This window comes from Triturus cristatus, chromosome 1_2, assembly GCF_964204655.1.
Source record: "Triturus cristatus chromosome 1_2, aTriCri1.1, whole genome shotgun sequence".
Classification (NCBI taxonomy): domain Eukaryota; kingdom Metazoa; phylum Chordata; class Amphibia; order Caudata; family Salamandridae; genus Triturus; species Triturus cristatus.
The window spans coordinates 21225308-21246204 of NC_140580.1; the positions used below are offsets into that span (position 1 = coordinate 21225308).

Below are 20897 nucleotides of genomic sequence, written 5' to 3' on the forward strand. Positions count from 1 at the left end.
CTCGCCCTAACTAACCCCCACAGGTACCGAACAAGCGGAGCTCCCGGGGGCCGGACTGGGAACTTGTAACTAGGGTGGGGTCCCACATGGGCAATGGCCCGCGTGGTTGTACCCCAAAATTGGGGGGGGTATGATGACTAACCTCGCAAACCCTCCTCAATCGACTTCCGCAGCAGGCCACAGCACGGCCCACACGACGGCGTGTCGGGCACGCAAAAGAGGGCGTCAAGATGGTGGGGGGAGGCCTATATACTCCTCCTCCAATTCTAGAGCCCAGGAAGTGACGCTCCCTAGTGCACCACGACAGGGCTGGGGAGACTCCTCCCTGAGTCCCTGCCCCTAAGGGGGGGTTGTGGGGTGCCCCGATCATACTAGAGGGATGACCTCTTTAGTGGCCCCCTGCGGGGGCCTCGGTCACCCGCAGTCATTGCAGATGTTCACGGCACAGGCACCGTCACAGCTGTGGAGATTAACACGACACGTTCCCTCGATGAATTGTCAAAATAAACTGCCCGCGACCCACGCTAGCCCTAAAAGGTTCCTATTTGGCTAGTATGTTTGCCACGTCTCCATGGCCAAGTCGGAGTAAACCGACTGTGCTGGCCTTTTTTCATTGTTTTACCTCCTCTCTGGAGAGGACCCTTACAAGAGGTAGAGACTACACACTTACGCATGCGTGGGGAGTGTAACTTGGACTCGCCTTTACTGTAGAAAGAAGAGATGAACGTCCAAAACCATTACTGCTAGTGACAAGAATAACGCGTCTCACATAGTGCCTCGCACCCCACCCAAGCTCTCTCTGGGTGCTGTAAATTACTTATTAATACTATCAGCCTATGCCAGTGGGAAGTGGGACAGAAGAACTCCAAGTAACACACATACATCAGACCCATTTACCGGAAGTTAAACTTGTATGGAACCCAAGATGCAATTAAAACAAGCGCGGTCCCGAAAGTGAAAGAGACCCACGCCGCAGCCGGAGCATGGGGATCTCTTGTCTTTATGGGGCCATGTGTTTCTAATTAGAAAGAAACACATGGCCCCATAAAGATAAGAAAGTGCTTTGCGACAGTAGCAAAGCAGGCGACCCAGTCCGATCGGAGGCGAAAGGGCGTCTACAAAAAACCCTCATTTCCAACGGCAGGCCACAGTTTAGCATAAACGGTGAAGACAGCCAATGGAAATGAGGGGAGGGGCTTTGAGTCCCTTTCTGAAAACCCCTCATCCACAAAATCTCTTGCCGAGCGAGTAACGCTTTGCGCTGCAACGCACGGGAGACCTAAATAATCTCTCTCTGTATGTTAACTTCTCCATCGCCTTCTTTGCCCAACAACTCTGTGGTCTTACCTGCCTTCCTTCACTATATACTTTTACCCTGTTATTGCACTGCTGCGCAAGGTTCCATATGTACATGTATATATATATTTCACACAGTCACCACTGTGTAGCTATAGACAGGGCCACTGGAATTATGTGGCAGGAGACGTGCGAAATCATGCGGCAGGGTTGAGTAAATTATGTGGCAAGAGAAGCAAAATGATGTGGCATAATGCAGCACAATGTGGCACATTTTATAATAGTAATACTGCATTATTTTGTACTTTTTTCACTTGTTAACACTGTCTGGGCATTGGGTGCTACTCATCCGTACCAGTTTAATACCCAAATATCGCAATAAGCAACAGAAAGGTGACCAATCAACTTTTGCAACAGGCCTTCCACTGTGCTGCAACACTTGCTGCTTCATTTTTAGTAGCTTTTGAACTGTTTGAGCTATAAACAAAATTCTATTTTTGTTCAAATCTGCAGATTGTGCAACAGATTATGGATTATGTGGCAAATCTATGACTATGCGAAAATCGCAGCACCGCACAATCACATAATTCAACTGGCCCTGGGTATAGTTAGGTCAGAGTTTCCATAGGAAGAGCGTTTTTTGTTTTGCTACTAACTTTGGAGCTTATTGATGAATCTTCACAAAACTTTCAAAGAAAAAATGTCCATTCCCATAAACTTCTTTCTGGAAAGTTTTGGGGTCATATCTGTGAAGCAGGGGACAAGTAAAAGGAGGGAGGCAAATGTGTTTAACCCATTCAATTTCCAATACGAATTTTAAGAAGCAATACAGTAAAAGCAGCTTAACTGAATTACGCTAAATATGGCAGAACGCTATTCCTTTAATCAGAAAGTGTTTTTTGTGATTTGGTGTAAATCTGTTCAGCTTTCTTTGATAAATTAAGCTTCAAAACAATTCAATAGATACAAAAAATGGTATCTATTACTAATACAAGGGGAGTGGCTGCTGATTGAATGCGAGGCACGATTTCAAATATAACACTGTATCCTACTTGGAAGTGTGATGTGGATGATACATATTGACTAATGATGTAGGAGCAGGTGGTACCAGACATTAAAGCAGCATTTTTGTTTTATTAATTTTTAGTTGTATGTTGATATAGATGGCACTGAAGCTGGGAGATAGAACTTCATCATTTGCCAGAACTTTACGTTATTTGATGCATAGATTATATAGTGAGGTACATGGACATTAGTGGCACTAATTGACACACACTAAAGGCTCTCTTTCACTTGTTCCGCAGGTTGATAGACAAATGACTTCGGTCCTCATGAGTCTCATAACTGATACACTGGGTCTAAACATCAACAACACACCTGGGATTGTTTGCTGATTGTTCAAAATGGAAACCTGGCAATTTTTTAAGGATCAACTCACAAAAGAGCCCACGGGTCCAACTTGTGTGAAAATATTCAAATGTGATAAGCAAAACTCAAACCAACTGGACAAGGGAAGGTATCCCTTTTAAGGACGACTCCCCTCGCACACCATAGGTGTCATTCTTCATCATAGGGATGCCTCCTCGAGTTAGGAACCTAGTCCTAACGCAGGCTACAACCCCCTCTCTACGAGGGAGGAGCTCAGGAATGTTTTTCAATTTGAGCACATGGGTTGTACTAAAAACCCCATGTGAGCTTGGTATGTGAATGAGTGAAGGATTTCTATGTGAGTCACTGTATTACAACCTTTGGTGTATTTGTGTGCTTAATGCTGATTTTACATTTTCACTTTTGTGAGCATTGCACCGTCTGCTGAGCTATTGTTGATCCAATGTGAGGTACGATTACAGAATTTCTTTTCTTATTACAAGAGGCTCTTGCATACATTTGTTTGTTTTGTGATTATATATTTTTAATACATTGAAATATTTATAACTTCTGTTAAACTAAAGCCCATGGAACCACTGTACTATGTTAATACAGTAAATGTACAAAGGCTTGTGGCTTTTAATTTCTTACTGGCGCTGAAACAAATGATGAAGCAGACTAGACCAACAAACACTTCAAAAACCATCAACACCATGGCATACTTTGGTGTGCCTGACATAAACGGACCACCATCAACCCACAAGCACAGTTTCCCATGGTCTTGACCTAATTGCACGTTCAAGTCCTGTCTACAGTGGACCACAATGCGAATAGACCAAGCTCTCCAACCACAACCTGTATGTTTCAGCAGAGACGAGACGAGGGAACCTGCCGTATGTGGTATACTCCAGAATTCACATGTCAAAGAACTAAAGTGCAAGGAACCACCCTGGCTGGATATTGACTGGCTCAAGAAAAATGGACCAGAGAAAAGGGGAGAATAGGACACTCAGCTATGCAAACAGGAGTCCTAAATCTTCTATGAGAAAAATTGACTGTAGCATGGAAGCCAATGGTTATCAGTGGATGGTGCAGTGCTACAGGCTTGAAATTAGCTACTTTTGTGCTAAGCTCTAATGTCCTCCTGTCCTCGACCTGACTGTATCAGACATACTAGCTATCTGTAACAGTAATGATGGGAAGCCTAGAGAAGCAACTATGATATTCTGGGAAGTGTTCACCTTCAAAAAGGATATCAAGTTTGCAAACTCTTTTTATTTTTAATCAAACAACAGAACACCTTGCCAAGTGACTACAAATGTGTTCTTGGGCGTATCAAAGAATTTGGTGGGGAAAAAAATACAGATAGGTGTTGAGCCCTAAGGATGAAAGACATGTACAGTGCTCAACATAAATACAGCAAATTAGATTACCCCCATCACTGCCAGCTTCATAATGTGTTGGCCGCTCATCACAAGCATAGTAAGATTTCTCTCCATGACATATTTTTTTGTGCCAAACTTAAAGACCAGGTAAGAAACAAGAAGGACGGAAGATATGGGGTATTTCTAGTAATGCCATCTGCTTTTTCTAAGAAAGTTATGGAGGTTTCTGAATGTAGAAGGATTTCTTTACTTAACTAATAGAGTAGGGAGTTGGGGGTAGCCCCACTTAAAATCTATCTGGTCAGTCTTTGAGAAAAGCATTGGACTTTCACCCTCCTGTAACGTTCCTCACATAAATGCAGGCTAACAAACCCAGAAATGCATATGTAAGAACTCATTCGAGAGGAATTTGTCGGTATTTGGAAGTGTCAGTGTGAACTTGAATAGGGTTGAAGTTGGGCAGCATGAGAGGAAAAGCTTCGCCGAGATTTGTCATTACAGTATCTGTTAAATTATTAGGTGGTAAAGAAGTAGTTAAGAAAAGACACTAAGGACAGTAACAGTTGGGAGAAAAAAAACCCTGTCGAACTGAGGAGTAAGGGATATCTAGGTGATGTGATGAACAAGGAAACAGGAGTATGAAATTGACTTTGTAGAGTTTTTCCGTCCTCCATTAATTTATCTTTCATTTACAATATTTTATAGAGAACCTCGAGCAGCGTTTGGCTACGTTATCGTAATATCTAAGCACAGTATCAATGTTCCATCACCCAAGTACAGAGTCCTGTGTGGGCAAACAATACTGTAGTTTTAGTACCAACGAATACTGTGATAAACCTCTAACATCAACATTTCGAAATACAATTTTGAAAACCGAGATTTTATCTGTGGACTCTAGGATATGTCTGCTTAACTCCTTGTTGTGCTAACATCATTAATGCAGGATGATGCAGGCTAATAAGTGCATGTTTTAGAAAGCCACAATTGATCTTTGTGTTCTGTTTGATCAGTACTTCAAACCACTTTGAAATTACCTTACCTTCAAGCTACAAAATTTGTAACAGTGAAATAATTATTGATTCAATGCAAACCAAGCCTCACAATAAGAGAGCCTGAAAAGCAACACTCAATTTCAGTGATATACACTTTGCGTAAGATGCGTACATTTGTAAACAATTGGCACGTACCTTTGGGAACTGATATGTGATTTCAGGCTGATAGTCTTCCCCAGGTCTTTTCCTTTTTAGGGAAACCACAACTAGATATTCGAAGAATTGCCCTCCAGAAAAATGTAAGTGCTTCCCCTCTGTTTTTTTCCCTTCATACAGTAAAACGTTGTCCTTTGCAATGGATTGAGAATGGTATTCTGGAAAAAAATATGCATGAATCAATCCAAAAGGAATCACTACTGAATTCTGTGCAAAGCAAATTAAACAAAACACTCTAGAACTTGAACTGAAGGTGCAGTCTACATAAACGTATCACAAGTCTCACAACTCCATCCTTTCCTCACCCAGGCACACCATCGTATTCTCCCTCGGACAGATATCACCATTCAACCTGGCACATTTCTCTTATATATGTTCCCCAGGAGCCATCAGAATCCTCTTAGACAATCTTGACATGATCTGGACATGCTGGCACTAAACATAAACCTCATTCGCTTAGAAGACCATAACCTACAATATGACTATCCACAGAAAACAAATGAAATACTCCTGACTCAATCACTCTTCAACCTCTTCTTTCACACTGCTGTAGCCTCACCCATAATGATGTAAAACCTCTGGACCTCATTGTCATTTAAACCTCACTGTCTATTAAGCATTCTCATTCTAACATAAAATTATATGTGCTAAACAGGGTAAAAGGTGATGATAATGAATACTCTGTATGCAGTCAAACGAAACTGTTACAAATTATTTCTTCGGATTAACGTAGCGTATTAGAACTTTAGAAGTAAAATTGTGAAATAAGAGGGATGTATGATTGCTACATGCTCCAGTAATTAATAACGAATTAGTTTGGAGTATACAGTGATTACTTAAGACCCTACAATCAATACGCTTTCCGAATGCAGTGAATTGGAAATGTGCAAAAAGGAATGGGTACAATATCAAAGAAAAATAACATTTCCTGACACATCTATGCAGCTGTTTGGTCCCTTCCTCAATAAACACAATATATTGTCTTTACTGAAACCTGAAGGGAATAGACTACATTTCCACTGCATAAAAACAGATTGCACGTTAGAAAAAAAGAGGATGAATGAAATTAAATAGTAAGCGGGTTACTGTAACAACATAGATGTTAAAGGTCATGATGAGCAGGTAGTGAAAATAATTTAAAAAAATATCTGTAGCACGACTGCGCATCAGATTATAAAGTGCAGAGCCAGCCCAAATTTGAAACAAGCAAGACTATACCTCTGGTAAACACATATCTGTGGCTGTCTCAGATGGAAACAAACACAAATGTTCTTTGTCCAGAGTTTTATGGGCAGAATAGGCCAGGGCATTGTGAGAAAGTGACCATAATTAACATAGGCACAAGAATTGTGCTTGGTCAAAGCATTAACTTTTCCAAGGGGTGTATATCTTGAAGGGTCTCTTATGGGTGACCTACGGAAAGGCTAATTAGTAGAAGGTCTTTAGATAACTGTGCTAGCGATAAAGAGGGACCGATGTAAGGAGGAAGGAGAGAGGTTTAATTTACCCATGGTAAAACTAGGAAAAACTGATGAGATCAATAGCAATTTCATACAAAGTGCTTGTGAAAAACAGTATTATCACCTACAGAGTTGGGAAAATGTTAATGCCAAAATTGTATACTGAATTGCATGATACTAATACAACTCTATTTTGCTAAATGGTTCCGGGCTACTATTAAAAGACATTTTTGCCTGTTGATAAACTCTAGTGTAAGAGGAAGCTCTTAAAATATCATCAATTAACAATGCAGTAAAGTTTAAGTTTCAAGAGTTACAGGGTATGCACTGTTACCAGGGAAATTATAAGATTTGCTGAATATGTAATTTAGGGTAACGCTAACATTTAATGAGCTTATGTTTACTGAGCTGGTTTCTTGCAGTTTAGCAAGAAAGGAAAAACAAGTGGCTTTTAATCTTCTAGAGAGGATGGTGTCTTGTCTAATACTGTTAATGTTTTAATGTCACAGATTGTTAGTGTTTTATTTTACTCGAAGTAGATGATCATTAATTTCCTGGTTGCTATTATTATAGAAGGTGAATTTAAGGCCACTGCTTAACATTTTTTACCATTGGAAATTGAAAACCATGGAGTAAATACAATTGAATGTATCTGATACAACCAAATGACCTTTCACACATCTGTGCAGGGAGGGTATTCTTCATTAGGACGGTAGGATCAAGTGGTTTGGCCTACATGAGTTCATCTGAGACAAAGTGCTTATTCCCTGAAAATCCGAAAAAGATTTCTGCTGTCAATGTGCAAATTTCAAGTAACTGATTTGTGTTAAATACATATTTCTGAATTAATCACATTTTTGAGGAAATCGAATGATATAGTGTACAGTGGGGTCCACTTTATTCATGCAGTAACCCTGGTGAGAACACAAGAAGAGTGTGCCAACGGAATGCATGGTGTTTTCTTATTGATTGGTCAGACATAAATGCTTTAAAACATCTAATTGTGTCAATGTGTTTCATAAAAAGAGTGAGAGACTGGTGTATTTTTATGTGGCTGACTTGGTGAAATCGGTACACATTTGTCCCGGAAGAACAAATAACTTTTAGTCTCCCTTGTATCTTGCAGGATTTATATTAGAATGCATAATATTAGCTTTCCACAGGGGCACGAGGTTTTGAACTATATGGGACAATATAATAGTTACATTTCTAAGCACTATCAACAAGCTGTAAAATCAGCTTGTCCGTATGCAAACAACTTAATCGATTGATGAGGATGTGAGCACATGGCTCTTTTTCCATGGTCACCCACGTTTTTTATAGACTGAGTCTGCTGTTTTCTTTTTACTCTGTGCACTGGGGCCAATTATTTCATAGAGAAACAAAAAACTGGGATGCACTATTACATTTCATAATGCCATCTGCAGTTTGGAACCAGTTAGAAATGCCATTCTTGAACTCTTTAGGCTATTTATTAAAAGCCTAATTCAGTGTTGAAGGCAGATTTGTGATAAATATTAAAGATAAGGTACTTTTAGAAAGTTACTATTTCCCTCCCTGATGCCTCTGGAGGGTAATGTGTATTAGCCTCCAAATGCAGCCCTCGGAGGGCTCAAAACCATAATGAGGTGCAAAAACTGCTCCTGAAGGAGCAGAGACAAAGGCTAGGATGTGGAGAGGTCTTTCTGCTCCTTTGGCAGGATGACCATCAGGGCAGTGCTCAGGTACTTGATTATCTTCAAAGAGGCCTCCCTAGTCACATACAGATGCACCTGCACAATCCCCTTCTTTATTCCACCAGTCTGGCAAGCTGCAATCCCAGTTGGGCAGAGCTGCCCCTTAAACTGCTTTGAACTGGCCACAGAGGAGGGGTTGCTCATTTTTCCGGCCACACCTCGGTAGTGAGCAACAGGCAGAAAGGGTTCACCATTTTGGATTTAGGCAGAAAAGGACACATGCGGATTGTTTGCAGCAGAGCACACAAGGACTGCTGCAAAAGTGGGTAGTTACTCCTAGGAACTTCTTCCGTAACGGTTAGCGAGGGGGCAGGAGTCACCCCCAAGCTAGTGCCAAGCATAAATGTGGCATCTCCTGGCACCCTCCTCAGAACACTATGGAACTGTGGAAGAAGAGAAGAAGGACTACACTTGGTGTTTGACACCTGTGAGGAGACCTGAAGGACTGGACCTGCTCCCAATTGTACCCAGGAAACAGAAGTGGACTCTAAGGGTAATTTGGCTAACCTCCTGTGTAACCGACAGGGCAAACCAAAACAGGCTGCAAGAGTAGTGCTCCCAAACGTTTAGTAGCAAAACCCAATTTTTAGAACGACTAATTTTTGTGACCCACCAGGCTTTAAATGGACATGAGGCGGGCAGTGGTAAAATAAAAAAAAAAGCAGCAATTTTTCAGAAGGCATAGCCTGACATTTGGCCTCTGGAGCACATAACTGTGAGAAGATAACTACAGAATTTAATGGCAAGTTTATTTATTGCTTGTACTTTTGTGATCCACCAAAACCGTCTCTAGAGTTACCAGTGGGTCGCGACCCACAGGTTGGGAAACACTCTGCTAAAAACGTTTGCTCTAAAGAGCCAAGCTCCCCAGTAACACCCGACTGGTGGACTCTGCTGGAGTAAGTCTTGAACCCCACAGCCAAGAGTCCCTGAGGTCCTGGGACCCTTGGCTGTGTCAAAGTGTAGTCCTCCTAACATTCCTGAAAAACCTGCGACTTACAGATGTTTTGTACTAAAGAACTTCAAAAGACCGGGTCCTGTCAAGGTGCTTTGTCACTGGGCTGAAGACACAGGTTTCCCCACTTGAGGCATCTTCACAGCATCAAATCCAATTCAGCTGGACAAAGAAGGTATCTGGCCTATTAGAGTCCTCCTCTGATACAGCCCACAACCTTGTCCCGCTGGAAAATGTCAAGCTTCGACAAAGAGACTAAAAACTAAGGTAGTAATCTTGACCGTGCAAAGATGCCAAAAGTAGTTGGCGGACGGGAGGAGTTCTCTGGGTGTGAAATTAAAATTTCTCCCACTAAGACATTTCCTGCCATAACCAACGGCTTCACTGGTACCCCGTCCAGCGCCTATCCGACATAATGCAGCCCTCTTCCGATACAGACTGGTGCCTGGCCCCGCTGAAGGATTTTGACTTTCAGAAAAAGAATAAGTTCCAAGGCAAAACCTCCAACTGAGTCGAACCTGGTTGTTGTATCCAACCCGCGCTCTACCGCGGTCAGCCTGAAATCGCCCGTAGGTCCCAATCTACAGCAACCAGCGACTTCTGTTAGTATTTAGCACTTTTTGGTGCTATATCTACCTAAAACTTTAAAAATTAAACTCTCCGGTACCTCTTAATTGGATTTTTGTAGTTTTGGTGTCATTTTGCTCATGAACTTATTCTCTATTTTAAAAAATTGGAAAGTGATTTTTATTGTGTTGTATTTTTAACTTTTAACAGTTTTGGGACTTATAAATAATTTACACATTTTCTTAAGTTGAAGCCTGTCTGCTCTTTGCTTTATCTACCAGGGGTTGATTTCCGGTTTAAATAATTGAAACTGGACAAGATAGTTAGACGGCGAGCGCAGGGTAAGTGGTTTTATTTCTTTTTTTTATTAAATATTACCTATATTGCCGTATGTCGACTTCCACCCCCCCACCACACCCTAATGCCGCCCCACCTCACCGCTCTTACCTGTGTGGCTGCTACTGACCGCAAGGACATAGGCCCCTGGCTGGTGTCAAAGTGTACTCATCCTGAAGTTTCCTGAAACCTGGGACTTAGAAAGGTTTTGCTCTGAGAACCAACGAGGGGCCGGGAGCAACCTGTCAAGCCAATCTGACAAAAGTGCAAGGCCGATGGGCCACAGATTCAGGTTGCTCCTACCACGTTCTTCTCTGCAGCAGCAAATTCGATTTAGAAGGACCTTAGGGAGAAGGTATCTAGCCTCTTGGAGCTCTATTCTGAGGACTCCTCATCTTTTGAATGTCCCTCGGGCATCAGAATGGATCTAGAAAGTTTTCAGCAATATCTCTTTGCGCTGGAAGGTGGCGTCATGTGAATCCACACCAACACCGTTTAGCTCTGGAGGTGACCTACAGAACCTATAGATGCACCACTCCCACTCGCTGACGTCAGTTGGGATCTTATCAATGGACAGAGTTCAATCAGAGAACGGGGATGGTGGGAGGGTCGATGAGGAGGGTGTGGCTAAATAGAGGCTGTACCAGAAAGAGCGCTTTCGAAGGTAAGTAACTTGTTCTACTGATAGAGGCTTGTGGGTGCAGATTGCTCACCTTTTGAATAGATACCAAAGCAGTACCTATTTGGAGGACAGTCTGTGAATGGACTCAAACCAGTCCTGCGGGACAGAAAGGACAAAATTCCCTCTCAATGAACCTGACTGTCCACACAATAGTGCTTTGTGAACGTATGGAGGGACACCCACGTAGCCACTTGGCAAATGGCTAGGACAGAAACTCTGCACGCAAATGCAGTGGTAGCAGCTTTAAACCCTGGTACAATGAGCACACAGTCATTGTGGAGGCTGCATTTTGGATACTGCATAGCAGCTGTTAATGCAGAGCACAATCCAGCGGGACATGGTTCTCTTCATCACTGCCCTTTTTTCTCTCCCCACTCTAGAGAACCCCACAGAGAGCTCACATAGGGAGAAGGGGGAAACTTGTGTGGCAGCATGATAATGGTGACAAACAATGATGGCTGATCTGGCACCCATAAGAAGGCCAAAAGGCCTGAAAGATAACCCTTAACCATGCCCAAAGCAAAGCCTTGCTGGGCAAGAGGCAAACCAAACAATAGAACATCAAACAACTTGGCCTGGAGGGGGTCAATCTGGCGTGTGCCGCACCAAATCACAAATCTGTCCCAACAACAGGCATATACAGGTTTTGTGGTGGGACGACTAGCTGCCAAGATGACATCAGCCACCTCTGGAGGAAGACTGAAGGTGTTCAGCGGTCGCTGCTTAATCTCCAATCATCACCGTGGAGATTGTGAAAGCCTGGGTGTAGAACCCTGCCCTACTCCTGCAACAGCAGAGCCTCCTGGAGGGGCAGTCTGGGCGGGGGATATATGTTCAAGCCCAGATGTTTCAGGTACCATATACTCTGTGCCCAATCCGGTGCCACTAGGATGACTTGGGCCCCGGTCAGTTCTGATCTTCTTGAGAACTCAGGGCAAAAACGGTGTTGACGGAAAGGCAAAGGCAAACAGGGGTTCCGAGTTCCACTCGAGGCGAAACGCGTCTCTGAGCGAGAGAAATCTTGGAAAGAAGAGACTCGGCGCCAACTTCGGGTGTAACTGCCATTCCGCTGGGCACAGGCTGAGCTTGTCTCCTCCGGCATTCAATGAGCATGCCTGGTAGTTCACCACCAGGAAAATTCCTTAGTGGTCAAGCCAATTTCAGAGGCACAGAGCTGTGACCCCACCACGCACAGTTTTTTTAAAACTCAAATTCTATTTATTGTTTTCGACAAGCAAAATATATACAACATAAGCTTGACCTCTATTACACTTTAGCGCCTATCGGCGACTGGCTGCCTCAAACGAAGTACACCAGGACATATAAAGCTGTCTGCATTAGCAAGTGCAGTGAAGACAAGGGGGACAAAATAAAGAAAAACTTTAGTATAAGGCGCATATAATGCATTACAAGCTACAATGGTATGAGAACTGAGAAAAGCCTGGCGGTTCACGAGGGGTGTCACTCAGCTATGTGCTTAAGCAGGCATCGTGAGAGCTACGTTATGCATCTCATGTTAACTTTTAGTAAAGATCAACAGTATGCAGCCCCTAATGTGATTCAATAAAGCGTGTAGAATAATCTGCACTAGCCTATGCATATAGCCAATGTTACAGTGGGTATCTGGTAAGCTTTACAAGCGCCCATGAAGTGGAGCCCCTTCAACACACAATAGTTCAAATATATCATCATGCAGCTGGTCGTGTCCTTGGGCGCAGGAGAGAGGACATTCGGTATTTACTTATAACTGTAGAAAACGAGTTTTTAACGATAAAAGAACAGGTCAAGGTCTGTAGCTGAGGCAGGGGAAGAGAACCAGAAACATCCTATGAAAGCTGTACGGTAGCACATCTCCTTTAGTCGTGGCCGGAGTTACAGTGTGAAATATAAGGGTGAAATACAAGTGGTGGTTTAGTCAAAAAGCTGGAGCGAACGAAGCTTCACAGGACTAAAGCAAGTGAATTATTTGCGCAGAAGATACTCGGTGAGGGGTTTCCAAGTTCGTTGGAACTTTTTGTCTGTATTTGGCAGGGTGTGTGATATCCGCTCCATGGCCAAAATATGCCAGACGCGGGAAAACCATTGTGATATGCAAGGGAGGTCTTTCTGTTTCCACATAAGTGCTATGAGTTGGCGTGCTGCTAGGAGGAGATAGCTAATGAGTTTCCAGTAGTGTGAGTCATGGCACAGAGATCTAAGTGCCTAATGCCTAGAATGACTGTGAGATACAAGGACAGGATGGGGAATCCTATAACCTCCTTAATGTGGCCCAATATCACTTTCCAATATGTCGTTTTGACCTTACAGGACCACCAGATATGTTGAAAGTCTCCTACTTCGTCCCCACTGTGCCAACAGTGAGAGGGTCTTCCCAGATAGATAGCAGAGAGACGAGTTGGTGTGAGATTCCATTGAAACATCAGTCTGTAGGCCGTTTCCCTAAGTGAAAGACTGCGGTATGTCGTGTGGGTGTCCCACCACAGGGGCTCGCATTGCTTGGGCGATATCTCAGTCTGCGCCGTAGTCTTCCATGTCGACTGGTAGAGGTGTGTGTGCGAAGGCATGGAGCACTGAATTGTATGATAGGTATTAGATATGAGACCCTTTGAACCAGTGAATGCGTGGAGATGTGTCTCAAATACGGTATATGGTTGGATGGCCGCCGGGTGCACTGTGTAAGGTCCAATGTCGCAATTGGCAGTACTGGAGCCGGGAGGTGTCTGTGAGTTGGAAGTCCACCTTACACTGGGCAAAAGTCTTCATGTTGACTCCCAAAAATAAATCAATAAGTGTACGGAATTCCCCTTCACTCCACTGGCAGAATAATGGAGGGGAGAGCGCTGGGGAGAAATCAGGGTTGCGTGCGATAGGTGTGTTTGGGGAAGGAAAGGTGGTCAGGCCCCTCTTGAGGGCTACTTTGTCCCAAATGTCAAGCACCATGCGGTTAGGGATGGCAATGTACGCATTTCAGGGTCGGCGTGTTTAGGCAGCCATGCTAGGTTCCACAATGGACGGCACGCCACTGCCCTGTTCATATGGAACCAGTGCTTTTCCCTCTCCTGGACCACCCACTGAGAAATGTAACGTTGTATTCCAGTAGTATTCCAGGAAGTTGGGACATGCCAGACCACCCCTGTCCTGTGGGAGCATCAGCAACGCATTAGCTATTCAGGGACGTTTGCCGTTCCAGATAAAATTCCGGACATCAAGTTTCAAATGTAAAATATCATCTTGAGGCATCGGTGTGGGTAGTGTTTGGAAAAGATAGAGGACTTGTGGAAGTATGTTCATTTTGACGATATTCACACGCCCCAGCCAGGAAACATGTAGAGGCTTCCATCTCTGAAAATACGCCAGGATGGAGCAAAGTTGGGGAGGCCAGTTAGCTTGCGACCAAGTGGAGAGTGTGGGGGTGATAGTGAGGCTCAAGTATATGATAGAGTTGTGGAACCACTGGCAGAGTGACAGACGTTGTAGGGCCGGGAGCTCCTGGGAGGGGATGGTCAAGTTAAAAACTGAGGATTTAGTCATGTTGATCCGGAAATCTGACGCTTCCTCATAGATCTGGAGGCAGCCCACCACCCCTGGTAGGGAAGTTTCAGGCTGGGTAAGTGTGAGGAGTAGGTTGTCTGCAAAGAGGCTAATCTTATGTTCCTGCTCCCCGAAGGAGATGCCTCTCACATTGCCTGCGTTACGGATCCTTATGGCTAGGGGTTCTACTACCAGTGCAAACAGTAGAGGCGATAGTGGACACCCCTGCTGCGTGCCTAGCATTATAGTAATAGGTTGTGCAAGCTGCTCACTGACCCGGACCCTAGCCTCTGGTGCCTTATACGAGACCATTATCTTGGAAATAATCCGGGCCTAGTCCAATCTTTTCCAAGGCAGCACATAGGAAAGACAAATTAACCCTATCAAAGGCCTTTTCTCCATCTAGTGAGAGAAGACATGTGGGGAAATTATGGCAATATGCTTTTTCCACCAGATACGCTAAGCGGCGGACAACATAGGATCCCTGCCTATAGTGTATGAAGCCAACTTAGTCAGGGTCTAAAAGGCATGGGAGATAGGGTTCCAGATGTTGTGCCAATATTTTGTTGAACAGCTTAGCATCAGAGTAAAGCAGAGCGATGGGGCGGTAAGAGAAGCAAGAGGTAGGGTCTTTACCTGCTTTATGTATGAGAGAGATTTCAGCTGAAGCCATCGTGGGTGTGAGTCCTGTTGTATGGGAGAAAGAGTTAAATAAGTAGACTAGATGATCTTGCAGGTCTGGCAGAAACAGCCGATAAAAGGTGACCCGGAGGCAGTCCGGGCCAGGTGTCTTACTTAAAGGGAGAGCACCGACTGCCGTCTTTAGCTCCTCAATGATATTTGGTTCATCGGGAAGATTGGTATGACATGTGGACAACGGTTCCCATTCACAAGCTTCCAGATAGGACTTGATCGTTTAGGGGGTGGGTTCTTTCCGCGAGTTAGAGCTTTTGATAATACTTGTAAAAGCTCCGGAGTTTGTCTCCCTACGCTGTCAGCCAGTTTCCATCTTCTGACCACATCTTGGCAATATAAGTCTTTGCCCGCATTTGGCGGAGTCTGCGGCCCAAGAGCCTACCCACCTTGTCACTCACTTCATAGTAGCGCAGTTTTAATGCTAGTAGCGCTCACTCTGTCCTCCCTGTTCTATGTGCACGAAGATGGCCTCTCAGCACAGTCAGCTGTTGATTCGAGCGGCGGGAGGAGTTAGCCTTGTCCTGCTGTTCTAATTGTTTAATTTCTGCTGTTAGATTGGATTCCACTAGCTTAGAGTCTATACCCCATACAATTGTGATAGATGTGATTATGATTCGGATAGTGGCTTTAAAACCATCCCAGAGGGAATGCAAAGAGAGTTCAGGAAGGTCATTGAAAGAGAAGTATTCAGTGATTTTATTCAGAATTTCGGCAACATCGACCGGGACTTGCAAAAGGCGTGGTGGTAGACACCAGGGCGGCTGGGCATTTGTTAGGAGACTGGTGCCCTCTCACATCAGTTCTATATATGCGTGATCTGAGATAGAGTTATCGGACATTTCTGTGGCATGTATGTGACGGAGGAAAGTGTGTGTAGCAAAGAGGTCGATGCGAGTAGGAGGCACGAACATGGGAGAAAAAGGAGTAAGCCGTCGTGTCAGGGTGCTTGTAGCGCCACACATCAACTAAGCCCAGATTTCCCACATTGCGCTTGAGCTGTAGCGACATACCCCCTGAGTTTAGGAAGGTGAATCCGCTGCGGTCAAGGGTAGGGTCCCACACCAAGTTTAGATCGCCACACACCAGAATGTCTCCATCCACTAGCTGCTTTTTCAGAACCCGTCTAAGGTAGAAATCCTGGGAGGTATTTGGGGCATATATGTTAAGCAATGCGAGTTTTCACTGCAACCTAAGGAGGTGGAGTGAAAGACATCGTCTTTCCTTGTATCGCACTACCTTAGTGACAGAGGAATAGAAACCCGCCTTACACAGTATGCCCACCCGAGTGTTTTCGAGGTCATGTATACCTAGTGACTATTTGTGGGGTTTTCCTTGTGTTACTGTGCGTGATGCACAAATACTTTAAACATTGCCTTTTTAGATAAGCCTGACTGCTATGTGCCAAGCTAACAGAGGGTGAGGTGAGCACAAGTTATCTTTTAGTGTGTATCTAGCTTACGCTGACTAGAGTAGTGGCTCCTGCTTGTCCAGGGTGCATACTCTGACACCCAGAAACCCCCTTTCCAACACTTACAATATCTCAAAGTGCAGTGCCTCATTTATTTGAAACACTGACCCAGTCATCGCCACTGACAAAATTAAAGGGGAGGTGGTGGGTCCCACTCTAACGAGCCATTTATCTGTATACCAAATTCCGCTGAATGCTGGAAACAGTGGGCATCTTTGGATTTGCTTAGCTCTGTTCTTGTCTGCCAGAGACATAATTGATGGTATGTGTAGTTATGGAAATAAGAAAAACAATTTGAATTGGAATTTTTTATTACTTATAACTCTTTATGAATATATATTCAGTTTTTCCTTGGTTTTCCCAGGCTACTAGGTTTATGAAGAACTGTTTAAATAAGTGATGGTGGTGTCTAAACACATGGAGCTATGATTATTCGTAGAATTACATTTTTCCTTTTTGCTCTGATCACCCTCATGTTTTTTTACTGATACTGATGGTTACCGTCTCGGATTGTGCCCTGGCCTCCGTTAACCAGACCCAGGGCCAGTGCTCTGTTTAAAAGGTATATGGTAATTAGGTGTAAATACAATTGGTATGACAACCCACCTGTAAGCCCCTAGTATGTGGTAGGGCATGTAGGTTTAGAAGCCCTGCAGAGTTAATGCACCTAAGTGTGCATTACTGTGTGGCCTGCTGCCATTTTAAAAGTCAACCCTGCTTTGCAGGCTGCTTTTAAATTAAAATGATATGCAAATTCGAAACTAAAAGGTACTTCCAAAGTCTTAAACTACTTTATTTTTACATATAAGTCACCCCAAGGTCTTACCTAGGTGTCCCAGGGGTAGGGTGCATTGCAACTATAAGCAGGGATATTATAAAATATGTTTTATATGCCTTGGTGAGAGAAAAACTGCCAATTGAATTTTTCCTCATTGTAGCACATTAGCTTCGTAAGCTAACGTTGGAAGGCTTTATTAAACTTTAACCCCTTCCGTGTGTGGGAAGGCCCGGGAGCCGTCCCACGTCACGGTGGGCGTGTGCGCAGGACGTCTCCCGGCCGTCCTAGCACCCACCCATGGGGTAAGCGCTGGTGCTCCCCCCGTTGGATGCCCATCTACATGCCCCCTTCCCTGCCTCCCCCCGCACACCCCCATGTCATCAATGAGGTCTGCGCGCAAGGCGCGCTGACGTCATTAGAGGATTCCTGACGCGCTGGAAGCCATTGTTTCCAGCGCGCCGGAGAGAAGAGGAGGTGAGTTTCTCCTCGTGGGAGGAGGGGGGATTTAAACAAAAGAGGCATCGGGGGAAAGGGTTTTCCTTCCCCTGATGCCTCTTTTGTGCATTCCTGCTGCACGATCATGCGATCGTGCAGCAGGAATGCCCACTAGAGCCAGGGATTTTTTTTATTTTTTATTTTGTGAAACTGATTTACTGTTTGGGGGAGCAGCCCCTTACGCAAGGGTCGCTCCCCTTATAGGGGCATTGTTTATTGGCTTTTACTGTTTGGGGGGGCAGATTTCACCATACTTTTTTTGGAAAGTGGCCCACTGGACCACCAGGGAATACTTTGTGGGGAGTGGCCCCTTGGGCAAGGGTCGCTCCCCTTTGTGGAGCATTAATTTGGCCGTTTCTGTCCCCCCTCAGGGGCAGATTGACCGATTTCTTTTGTTTGTATGGCCACTATGCCACCAGGGTTATTTTTTTATGTTGGGGAGGGCCCCTTGGACAAGGGTCGCTCCCCTTTATGGGAGGATGATTGTGGCCATTTCTGTCCTCTTTGGGTGGCAGATTGGCAGTATGTTTTTTAGGCCCATCTGCCCCCAAAAGCCACTAAACAACATGGGTTTTTAATTTTTTGTGTTGGGGAGTGGCCTCAAGGGCAAGGGTTGCTCCCCTTTTACGGGGGTGAATATTTTATTTATACTCTTAGGCCCACCTACCCCTTAGCTTAGCTGGTGGATTGTGTGTGGACTGGTGCATTATTTGCATATGTGATTGTAATGTTTTTTTCTCCTGTTGGCGGTTTTGGCAATGGCTGTTCTGCAGTTTTGCGTATTTGCATTTTTTTGGTAAGAAAAACATTTTTGTTGTATTTACTCCAAATGAGTATTATTGTCATGGATGAATGATTTTTTTTTGTTAGTGGTGTCATAATGGCAGCATATTTAGTTAGTGGTTAGAGCATGAAATTCTTTGCTATGTGTTTTGCATTGTCTTGTGTGTAATTTTCTTTTCTTTTTCTTTTTAGTGGGATATTCTTAATCCTTACTGTGTCTGTGCAGAGTAGGTGGTGGTAAGTCTAGCTGCTTCTGGCAAGTGAGTGGTATAGCGTTGGAGTATATAGGTCTTTGTGATAAAGCTACATTTTGTTCATTTTTTTTTTACAAAGAGTTGGTTGTTGTTGACTTGTTTGACAAGTTACCTTTATTAGTAAGCATTATGGCTAGCCGTAGAATTATGCTTCTTGAATCTTCCTCTGAGCAGGATTATGACACTGACAGTACATCTGAGGGAGAGGAGGGAGGGGAAGATTCAGGCAGTGAGTTTTCTTTCCACATGGAATCATCGGATGATGAAGCTACTCTCAGTGTGGATGAAGTGCCTGTTTTAGAGGGGGACACTGATGTGCCTATGGTGCAGCAAGAGACATCGGTATTGCAGCCTGAGGCTGCAAGGCTTCCTACTCGAAGTGCTGGACTCTGGGTTGATCCAAACATGGTGCAGCTGGTGTTGCGGGCCCTTAGTGTGGATGCAGGGTGTAGAGTAGATTGTGCAAAAGTTTTGCCTATACAGTTTTTTCAGTTGTTTATGGATGATGTATTTTTGGCTGAGATTGTTGAGCAGACTAATTTGATTGCTGAACAGTTTTTGAGGAACAACAGTGCCAGACTTAGGCCCTACACTAGAGATTCCCGGTGGACTCCCACAAATCTGGAAGAGATGAAGTTTTTGGGTTTGATCTATTTGATGGGCTTGATAAGGAAGCCGTCCATGGCTTCATATTGGTCTACCAGTCCCTTGATGGCAACGGCCATGTTTCCTGCAATTAGGAGTCGTGATCGGTATTTACTTTTGCTTCGGATACTGCATTTTGTTGATAATACTTTGGCGTTGCTAAGAGATCACCCTGACTGTGAGCGTCTTTTTAAGATTCGGCCTGTTCTTGATCACTTTGTAGATCGATTTTCAGAGATCTATAATCCAGGGAAAGAAAAAGCTATTGATGAGTCTTTGGTCCTGTCCAAGGGCCGTTTGTTTTTTAGGCAGTACATTCCTAGCAAGAGGACACGTTATGGAATTAAGCTGTATATGTTGTCTGAGAGTAGGACAGGATAGGTCTTTAATTTCCGGGTGTACACTGGTAAGGATTCCACTATTGACCCCCCTGGTTGTATGTCCACTTTTGGAGTTTCAGAGAAAATTGTGTGGGATCTTGCTAGAGGACTGTTTAACAGAGGCCACCATTTGTACCTTGATAACTTCTACACTGCTGTGCAATTGTTTAAGGAATTGTTGAATGTTAGATTTGGGGGTCTCTGGTTGGCACAGGTAGGTACTTGTGACAAGCAGGGACCCTCTCCTCTAGTCAGGACAAGGGGATTACCCTCTCAAAATAACCCCTTGTCACCCTTTAGGTAGCTTGGAGCGAGCAGTCAAGGCTTATTTCAGAGCCGTTGTAGGTTAAGCATTTGTGACCACATACAGTAACTTAGTGACAACACCACAAATGGATACCACACTCGTATTATATCAAAAATAGTTTAGCTTTTATGTAAGACTTAGCACAAGACCACATAACGACAAAAATAATCCACAATACTGTCAGCAATAAAGAGTTCTGGTTTAAAAATGCTTATCTTAGAGTTCTGTGCGCTTCGCACCCTTTGTCTGGCTCTCACGGTGATGAAAATGCCCAAAAGAGTCTAACCGGCGCAGAGGACGCTCCGGTCCGATGCGCACACAAATGCAGTGAGAGTCGTTCACAGTACCTTAGTTTGATGTGTCCGGCACGGACGGGGCGATGCAAAAGAAAGCGTTGTACGCGGCGATGTCCTCCTGTCACGGTGCGAGCTACGGCTCGTAGACGTCCTCAGTGCGGGTCGTTTGGAACTCAGAGCCGCGTTGTTTGAGGGGACGTTGCCTGGTGCGGTACGATCGCTTTACGTTGCGGCGTACGAGCCGTACCTTGGGAGCTGGCGCCTTTCAGTC

General features: G+C 44.2%; 1 protein-coding gene across 2 annotated transcripts in view; it reads right to left on the bottom strand.

The window, feature by feature from the left end:
• Window positions 1–20897, bottom strand: part of DENND2D (DENN domain containing 2D) — a 736340-nt gene that overhangs the window by 649196 nt on the left and 66247 nt on the right. For both annotated transcript variants that reach the window (XM_085600175.1, XM_085600177.1), the window contains exon 2: window positions 5237–5415. In XM_085600175.1, the coding sequence (XP_085456301.1) occupies window positions 5237–5415 (179 nt within the window). The remainder of the gene's footprint in view (window positions 1–5236; window positions 5416–20897) is intronic.